Consider the following 9,736-nt stretch of genomic DNA (forward strand, 5'->3'; position numbering starts at 1 on the left):
GATCTCAATACAGGCTTTAAAGTCACCATGATCCTGACCAGTGAAAAATAATTATTAAAGGATTAATGTTGTCCTCTAATGATGAAATATGTGTAAATGATATCAACTCTTTATATTGAGAGAGATAAATAGAGAATCCCCCAACAAAGGCATGTTAATTTACAGAACTGCCTTCAATATAACAAAACTGTGTAGAGGTTTTTGTACAGTGCAGCTGGATTTCCTGTCACTGTGGGCACCAGAGCACAGTTGTATAGAGCAGAGTCTGATACAGCAGCAGAGGAGATGATCAGATCCACTTTCTTATTCATTTTCCCCAGTTGGATTGACAAGCGTGGATGAGGTGGTTGAGCTTCTATGACTTGTTTACCGCTTTCATCAATCAGCAGCAGAAACTCTGGTCTTGATCCAGGTTTTTGTTGATACCAGTGAAGTCTGTAAACTGATCCAGTATATGTGCAGGACAGTGTGATGTTGCTGCCTTCAGTTACAGATAAAGTGGTTTCTTCTGGTTTAATGCTGATATCAGCAGCTTCAACTATTAAAGAAACATACAATAATTTCATGACCATTTTTTAAATAATACATTTAAGTGGTTTCTGTTCATTCAAAAATAATAATTTCACATGTAATATAAAACTTACCAATATCAGCAATAGTGAAGAAAAGTAAGAAGAGGAGTAACATTGTGATCCTGAGTGTTTAGTTCAGACATCCAGCTCTAGAAATAAATATCAGGGTTGTGTATGTGAGATTGTCTCTGATGTCTCCACTTGTAGCTCCGCCCACTCATATTTATTTATAGACATCTAAACTTGCTTCATTTTACTGTAAAGGTTGTACATATTTATTTTATTTATTTTTTTTTTTTTTTTTTTTTTTTTTTTTTTTTTTTTTTTTTTTTTTTTTTTTTTTTTTTTTTTTTTTTTTTTTTTTTTTTTTTTTTTTTTTTTTTTTTTTTTTTTTTTTTTTTTTTTTTTTTTTTTTTTTTTTTTTTTTTTTTTTTTTTTTTTTTTTTTTTTTTTTTTTTTTTTTTTTTTTTTTTTTTTTTTTTTTTTTTTTTTTTTTTTTTTTTTTTTTTTTTTTTTTTTTTTTTTTTTTTTTTTTTTTTTTTTTTTTTTTTTTTTTTTTTTTTTTTTTTTTTTTTTTTTTTTTTTTTTTTTTTTTTTTTTTTTTTTTTTTTTTTTTTTTTTTTTTTTTTTTTTTTTTTTTTTTTTTTTTTTTTTTTTTTTTTTTTTTTTTTTTTTTTTTTTTTTTTTTTTTTTTTTTTTTTTTTTTTTTTTTTTTTTTTTTTTTTTTTTTTTTTTTTTTTTTTTTTTTTTTTTTTTTTTTTTTTTTTTTTTTTTTTTTTTTTTTTTTTTTTTTTTTTTTTTTTTTTTTTTTTTTTTTTTTTTTTTTTTTTTTTTTTTTTTTTTTTTTTTTTTTTTTTTTTTTTTTTTTTTTTTTTTTTTTTTTTTTTTTTTTTTTTTTTTTTTTTTTTTTTTTTTTTTTTTTTTTTTTTTTTTTTTTTTTTTTTTTTTTTTTTTTTTTTTTTTTTTTTTTTTTTTTTTTTTTTTTTTTTTTTTTTTTTTTTTTTTTTTTTTTTTTTTTTTTTTTTTTTTTTTTTTTTTTTTTTTTTTTTTTTTTTTTTTTTTTTTTTTTTTTTTTTTTTTTTTTTTTTTTTTTTTTTTTTTTTTTTTTTTTTTTTTTTTTTTTTTTTTTTTTTTTTTTTTTTTTTTTTTTTTTTTTTTTTTTTTTTTTTTTTTTTTTTTTTTTTTTTTTTTTTTTTTTTTTTTTTTTTTTTTTTTTTTTTTTTTTTTTTTTTTTTTTTTTTTTTTTTTTTTTTTTTTTTTTTTTTTTTTTTTTTTTTTTTTTTTTTTTTTTTTTTTTTTTTTTTTTTTTTTTTTTTTTTTTTTTTTTTTTTTTTTTTTTTTTTTTTTTTTTTTTTTTTTTTTTTTTTTTTTTTTTTTTTTTTTTTTTTTTTTTTTTTTTTTTTTTTTTTTTTTTTTTTTTTTTTTTTTTTTTTTTTTTTTTTTTTTATTGTATCAAAAATTGCTTAAATTGTACAGTTGTTTTTATAAAAATTGTGGTATATATTAATAATCTATATTTTGTGTAGTTTCCAGCACACATTCAATATTTCAAACAAAATAATACACTATATAAGAGTGTTGAGTTTGTATACCACTTTTATTGAATCTTGGATAAAATAAATAAATAAAATATTTGTTCTTTATAGACAGAGTTGAAGTAGACTTTAGATTGGAAGGTAAAGTTTACACATACAATATATTCAAGCACAAACATCATAAACATTCAAAGCAAAACCAAAGTGTGGGACAGCTCCCCTACTGGGGAAAAGTAAAACAATAATCTTTTATATGAAGTAGTTTTTGTACAGTGTATTTGAGTTTCCTGTCACTGTGGGCTGCAGGATGCAGTAGTACAATGCAGAGTCTGATACTGAAGCAGAGAAGATCTCCAAATCCACACGCTTCACGCTCTTATGAATTTTAGCAGATATATGAGGATGAGGAGTTTCAGCTCTCTGATTTGCTCCTGATTCCATCAGGAGAACGAGGAAATCTGGTGCAGCGTTGGAATATTGTCGATACCACTGTATATTGTTCATAGTAAGAGTGTATTCATAAACACAGGAGAGTGTAACTGCTTGCTCCTCTTTAGCATAGACAGCAGAAGATGTGGGAGTAATGCTGTCCTGTGTGCTCTCACCTGAAGAGGACATTCATTTCAGAAAATTATAATCATATATATTATTCAAATACATTCTTATAATCTAAAACAGTTTTGTTTCTTATACTTTAACATTTCTTTACAGTTTTAAACTCATAAAGCCTTTAAAAAGATACACGGGATAAATGTAACACAAGATGATCTATGAAGAACCCACTTTCTTCTGTAAAACATTTTTAAGGTTAATATAAAGGACAGATTTCTTTGAAGTAACTTTTAGTAATTAAAGCATCTCGTTTATACTTATTTAGAAATGATATTGAGATGAACTTACAGAGAAGAAGCACTAGTAGAAACAGTAGAAAGAGCAGCATGATGGAGATGGAAGCTGCTGAAAGAAAAAAGGGAATGAGTGCAGTTTACTAAAGAAGCCTGTGGAGCTCCACCTTCTTACACTGTTCCTGAGTGGATTTGTCACCAGGGGGCGCTAAGTACTGCATCCCTGAACGGCAAAGTACGGTTTAACCCTTGAAAATAGTCACCTTCCATTTTTTAAATAAAATAAAGTAAAAGCGTGATTTATTGTTGGGATAAGTTGCATTTAAAATTAAATGAGGTAGCAAACAGCAAATGCCACAAAAACATGGCTGCCATTAGCCCCAGACCGAATATGAACTCTAGACTGAACTTAGCTCCAATGTATATATTTGTAAATTGTGTCCAAACTAGTACAGAAACTATGCTAACTTAGCTAATCTCCTTTCTCTACATCCTTTATTGTAATTATAGCTGTCAATCTACTTATTACGGTGGCCAAGAAGTGCAGAACACATTAACAAATCTGAAAACACAACAATTCAGACAAACCGGAAAAGGTAGGTATAGTTTGTGAATGGAAACTTACCGATCGTTGGACAAGACACCTGTCATTCAAGATATACAGGAAGTACAACAGTCTTTTTTTTTTTTTTTTTTTGTTAAAATATTATAATTTTTTTATTAAGCAATTATATAACAAATAATATACAAACCACGTGGCAATAACAAGTACAATTTACATTAAAATACACAGAACAGGTGCATGAAAATACAAATATATACACATTTATTTAGGAGAAAGTGGGAAAAAATTATAAATAAATAAAATTTATAATAATAAAAATAATAAAATAAAATTTAAAAAATATATATTTTTCTATAAAGGATAAAAGATTCATTGCATTTTTTTTTTTTTTTATCACTTCAATGGTTTTTGTGACAGAAATGAACTCATTATAAAATGCAAAAAAAAAAAACGTTTTTAGGTTTCACTTTCAAGTATTTCGATTTGTGTATATAAAATCTTTCCATCAGAAGTAAATTATTAACAAGAAAGTCGTCTTTGTTATTGTTTATTACAAGTCCAAAGATAATGTCCTTCACAGTGAAATTTCTTAGTGAAATTTCTTATATGGGGAAACTTTGGGTAAAGCCAGTTATGGATATCAGACTATAAAGCTTCTGAAGTAACAGTCTGCAGCAGGAGAAAGTTGGAACGTCTGTGTAAAAGTGTACAAACTAATCTTCATGTGATGATATACTGCAGCATCTCCAACATCACTGCATATGAATTTCCTTCCTTAAAGTAGATTTAAATTAATTCCATTTTCTCCTTGCCAATGTTTACTTCTTATTTTCTTATATTTAAAGGTGCACAAATCGAAATAAATAATAGTTTAAAGTAAACAGAGAACTTTACACATGTACAAGAATCAAAGTTATAAGATTTTATACTTCCTGTATATCTTGATTGACAGGTGTCTCGTCCAATGATCGGTAAGTGTTCCATTCACAAACTAAACCTTCCTTACCACAAGCTAAAACCTTTTCCGGTTTATCTGAATTGTCGTTGTGTTTTTGGATTTGTTAATGTGTTTTCTGATTTGTTAATGTGTTTTCTGATTTGTTAATGTGTTTTCTGATTTGTTAATGTGATTTGCACTTCTTGGCCACCGTAACTTATGTTCTTCTAAATCATGGTGTGGAGAAGCTGATGCTGGATCTGTGATGATCACAAATGTTGAGCTCAGTAGCTCCTACATTTATACCAAAGACTGTTGAAAGAACATTTACTTATAATCATATATTCCAGTGCTCATGTTAGTTCTCACTCTCCAGTGTTCTGTATTGTTGAAAGATTTATGATCAAACTCTTGATGTCACCCAAATGAGGATGGGTTCCCCTTTTAAGTCTGTTTCCTCTTAAGGTTTCTTCCTTATAACATCTAAGGGAGTTCTTCCTTGCCACAGTCGCCATGGCTGCTCATCAGGGATAAACACACACCATTCACCTTGACTGTTGATTTCTGTAAAGCTGCTTTGAGACAATGTCTGTTGTAAAAAGCACTATACAAATAAACTTGACTTGACTTGACTTGACTTGACTTGACTTGACTTGACTTGACTTGACTTGACTTGACTTGACTTGACTTGACTTGACTTGACTTGACTTGACTTGACTTGACTTGACTTGACTTGACTTGACTTGACTTGACTTGACTTGACTTGACTTGACTTGACTTGACTTGACTTGACTTGACTTGACTTGACTTGACTTGACTTGACTTGACTTGACTTGACTTGACTTGACTTGACTTGACTTGACTTGACTTGACTTGACTTGACTTGACTTGACTTGACTTGACTTGACTTGACTTGACTTGACTTGACTTGACTTGACTTGACTTGACTTGACTTGACTTGACTTGACTTGACTTGACTTGACTTGACTTGACTTGACTTGACTTGACTTGACTTGACTTGACTTGACTTGACTTGACTTGACTTGACTTGACTTGACTTGACTTGACTTGACTTGACTTGACTTGACTTGACTTGACTTGACTTGACTTGACTTGACTTGACTTGACTTGACTTGACTTGACTTGACTTGACTTGACTTGACTTGACTTGACTTGACTTGACTTGACTTGACTTGACTTGACTTGACTTGACTTGACTTGACTTGACTTGACTTGACTTGACTTGACTTGACTTGACTTGACTTGACTTGACTTGACTTGACTTGACTTGACTTGACTTGACTTGACTTGACTTGACTTGACTTGACTTGACTTGACTTGACTTGACTTGACTTGACTTGACTTGACTTGACTTGACTTGACTTGACTTGACTTGACTTGACTTGACTTGACTTGACTTGACTTGACTTGACTTGACTTGACTTGACTTGACTTGACTTGACTTGACTTGACTTGACTTGACTTGACTTGACTTGACTTGACTTGACTTGACTTGACTTGACTTGACTTGACTTGACTTGACTTGACTTGACTTGACTTGACTTGACTTGACTTGACTTGACTACTTCACATCTTCATTTTTTGGCTTCTCTCAAGGTCATAACAAGCATGTATAGGGTATGTTAAACAATTAATGGAGCTCACCCATCATTGTTCTCGATGCTGAGGGGTCACCACAGTGGATCATCCATCTCCATACCCCCCCTGTCCTCTACATCTGCCTCTTTCAAAACAACTACCTGCATGTCTTCCCTCACCACTTCCATAAACCTTATCCCTGGCCTTCTGTCTCTGTAGATGTCTTCCTCCTCTCCTTCTCCTCCTTCAGCCAACTGTAACCCAATTTCCACTGGTACCCTGTTGGCTAACAATACCTGTGGTCGTTGGTAACCTGGACCTCAACCGATCCAGTATTAAGTTCGTGATCCGCATACTAATGCATTAATTCACTAATCACTAATTGAAAAAATTCTAATATTTATCAGTTTCACTAACACATTAAAAAGACTACTACATATTATATAAATACATACAAACTCCCATGATTCATGTGTGGGTGTGGTAATCCTTTTTCCATTTTTCTTCTCTAAGTCTTTCATTTGCATCTGTTACCACAAATGTTGCTTGTGTCTGTGGTTAACTAATAACAAGTTTGTAAAGGAAATATCTAATCTTCTGTGGTTTTACTTAAAGGTGGGTTTTTGTACAGCCTTTTACTTACGTTGTATTACTGTGTATCCTACATGAAGAGCGCAGTGATAGAGAGCAGAATCTGAGAGCTTTAGACCTCTGATAGTAAGTTTAGTAGTGTATCTGCTTGTTTCTGCCTCTAATCGAGTGTCAGTAGGAGTGCTCCCAGATCCTTTCCATAACCCTGCACCTTTATACAGAGAAAACTGTGGAGCGCTGTTAGGATTTTGTTTGTACCAGTAAAGCCTAATAATTTCATTGCTTGTCTCATATGAACATTTCAGAGTAACAGTTTCTGTTTCCTTCTTGTTGGTGTCTGCATCTGTTGGCCCAATTTTATCTGCAAAACTGCCTGCTGTAAAGAAAATAATAAATATGTAATTTTGTAAGCACACTAAAACATTGTTTGAAGAAATAAATAGCCTAAAACCTCAAACCTAAATACGAAATAGTACACTGAATTTACAGGTGAATTACGTGTAACTACAGTGAGAATCAGTGTTGTGTATCTCACTATGTACAGTAAGTTGTAGAATTGAGTCATTTCTGAACACAGCTCTGTGAGGATTCTGTATAATAGTGCTGTATGTGCTGAACTTTACACATGAGGGAACTCATCTCTAGAAGGCCACACCCAGGAAGTACTGCTGTTGTAGTACAGTGCATCAGAAGAGTATTCACAGCGCTTCACTTTTTCCACATTTTGTTATTTTACAGCATTATTCCAAAACCCAGTCATTACAAGCCAGTGCACTCTTAGATAAATTCGGAGGGTTGCGTTAGGAAGGGCATCCGCCTTAAAACATGTGCCAAATCAAATATGCAGATCACGAACCAACGAACTTTGCACTGTAACCCCAGTTTCCTGAAGTCATCCACCTTCACCACCTCTTCTCCCTGCAACCACACCACTTCACTGCCCTCCCTCTCATTCACACACATGTACTCTGTCTTACTCCTACTGACTACAGTGGCATTGACTAAAAGCTGAGCTGAAGATGTTAAAATTTCATTGGGAGTGATGAGAATGGGCAGGATTAGAAATTAGTTTATTAGAGGGACCGTCAATGTTGGTCGTTTGGAGGAAAAGTGAGAGAGGTCCTATTGAGATGGTTTGGGCATGTGTAGGAGGGACACGGGGTGTATCGGTAGGAGAATGCTAATGATGGAGCCGCCAGGAAGGAGGAAAAAAGGAAGACCAAGGAGGAGGTTTATGGATGTGGTGAGGGAAGACATGCAGGTACTTGGTTTAAAAAAAAAAGTATTGCAGATATGCCATTGCATGATTCCATATTTTGTTAGCACGGCAGGTGAAGCCATCAGTGTATCCTGTACCATTACCAGTTATACAATGTTACAGAAAAATTTAATCAAGTCAAACATTCTAAACAATTCAGGCAGTTGAAGAGTGAGTTGATCCTCAAGATGCCGATGTCAGCTGCATGCTCTCTAAGTTAAAATGATAATACATTGCTGGGTAAATTTTGCCCCAGTTGATGGTGACCTAGCAGTCACGATTGCTCCTGTATTTGAACAACCATTAAAAACAAATAATAAAATATAAAATGACTCCAAAGCAGGAAACCCCGACTCTGCAATTTCAAGCAATTAATATCTTGATATAGAGAATATACATAGTTTGATTTTTATCCAGATGAACTGAATAATCATCTAAAGTCAGCTGAAGTTGTTGCTCTTTTTAGGGAGTGGTTTGTATAATCAAAAGGCTTGATGTTTAACTCATAATTAACAGCCTGAAAATCCTACTATTTGTTTTCCAGAATTAACATCTAATCTTACCATGGTGCAATAACATAGTAACCACAACCACATCAGCTGAGACTGACCAACAGAACACCAACTGCTTTGCACACATCAGAGAAGCATCTGATAGAAACAAAAGAAGATGTGTTACTATATTTTTTAAGGGGAAAAAAAATGAGTTGAAGAAGGACAAGGGTATTTTCAAGAATCCATCCCGCTACGTACGTTCCGTTTCAGACTCCTCATGCTCTCCATGGCTGCGCTTCTCTTCCGAAGCGCACCCCATATTTATCCCGATCCTTCGGTTGCTGTTTTTCAGCGCACACGCTTTCTATGCTCTGCTTTGCTCCAGTGTCCCCTGGAGTGCTTAGCTTTGCTCCAGAGCGTCCCCGAGAGCTCCCCTTCACCCAAAGGGTCCCCCTCCGCCCCAGGGCCTCCAGGTGAGCGCAGCTCCGCCCAGGGACCTCCAGGTGAGCTCCTCTCTGTCCCAGAGTGTCCCGGTGAGATCCTCTCTGTCCCAGAGCGTCCCCGTGAGCTCCTCTCTGTCCCTGAGCATCCCTGAGACAAGGGTATTTTCAAGAATCCATCCAACTATGTACGTTCCGTTTCAGACTCCTCACGCTCTCCACGGCTGCGCTTCTCTTCCGTAGCGCACCCCATATTTATCCCGATCCTTTGGTTGCTGTTTTTCAGCGCACACGCTTTCTACGCTCTGCTTCCCTCCAGTGTCCCCCGGAGTGCTTAGGCCAAGTCCCCGAGAGCTCCCCTTCGCCCAAGGGGTCCCCCTCCACCCCAGGGCCTCCAGATGAGCGCAGCTCTGCCCCAGGACCTCCAGGTGAGCTCCTCTCTGTCCCAGAGCGTCCCCGTGAGCTCCTCTCTGTCCCAGAGCGTCCCCGTGAGCTCCTCTCTGTCCCTCAGTTCCGCTCCAGAGAGTCCCCGAGAGCTCAGTTCCGCTCCAGAGAGTCCCCTAAAGCTCAGTTCTGCTCCAGAGAGTCCCTGAGAGCTCAGTTCTGCTCCAGAGAGTCCTTGAGAGCTCAGTTCCACCCCAGTGTCCCGAGGAGAGCTTGACTCTGTCCCAGGACCTCCGTTAGAGTTTGGCTCTGTCCCAGGACCTCCGTGAGAGCTCGGCTCCGCTCCAGAGAGTCCCCGAAGAGCACCAATCCGCTCCAAGGTCTCCAGGCGAGCCCCTCTTCGCTCCAAGGTCTCCAGGCGAGCTCCGCTCCACTCTTAGGCTTCCAGGAGAGCCAGGAGGGGAGGGCATGCTTCACAGTCTCCAGGAAGGCGATGGCTCGCTCCACAGTCTCCAT

At 34.6% G+C, this 9,736-nt stretch overlaps 2 gene segments (V, D, J or C); both read right to left on the reverse strand.

The window, feature by feature from the left end:
* Nucleotides 1-251: 251 nt before the first annotated feature.
* Nucleotides 252-711, reverse strand: LOC124387707 (the record flags this gene model as incomplete). The annotated part of the segment is given in 2 exon segments: nucleotides 252-538; nucleotides 645-711. Coding segments are annotated over 2 exon segments (330 nt in total), but the record flags the coding sequence as incomplete, so codon positions are not given.
* Nucleotides 712-2,356: 1,645 nt separating this feature from the next.
* LOC124386989 lies at nucleotides 2,357-3,056 on the reverse strand. The segment is given in 2 exon segments: nucleotides 2,357-2,712; nucleotides 3,008-3,056. Coding segments are annotated over 2 exon segments (396 nt in total).
* Nucleotides 3,057-9,736: the final 6,680 nt, after the last annotated feature.

The sequence above is a fragment of the Silurus meridionalis genome, chromosome 6, assembly GCF_014805685.1.
Source record: "Silurus meridionalis isolate SWU-2019-XX chromosome 6, ASM1480568v1, whole genome shotgun sequence".
NCBI classification, from domain to species: Eukaryota; Metazoa; Chordata; class Actinopteri; order Siluriformes; family Siluridae; genus Silurus; species Silurus meridionalis.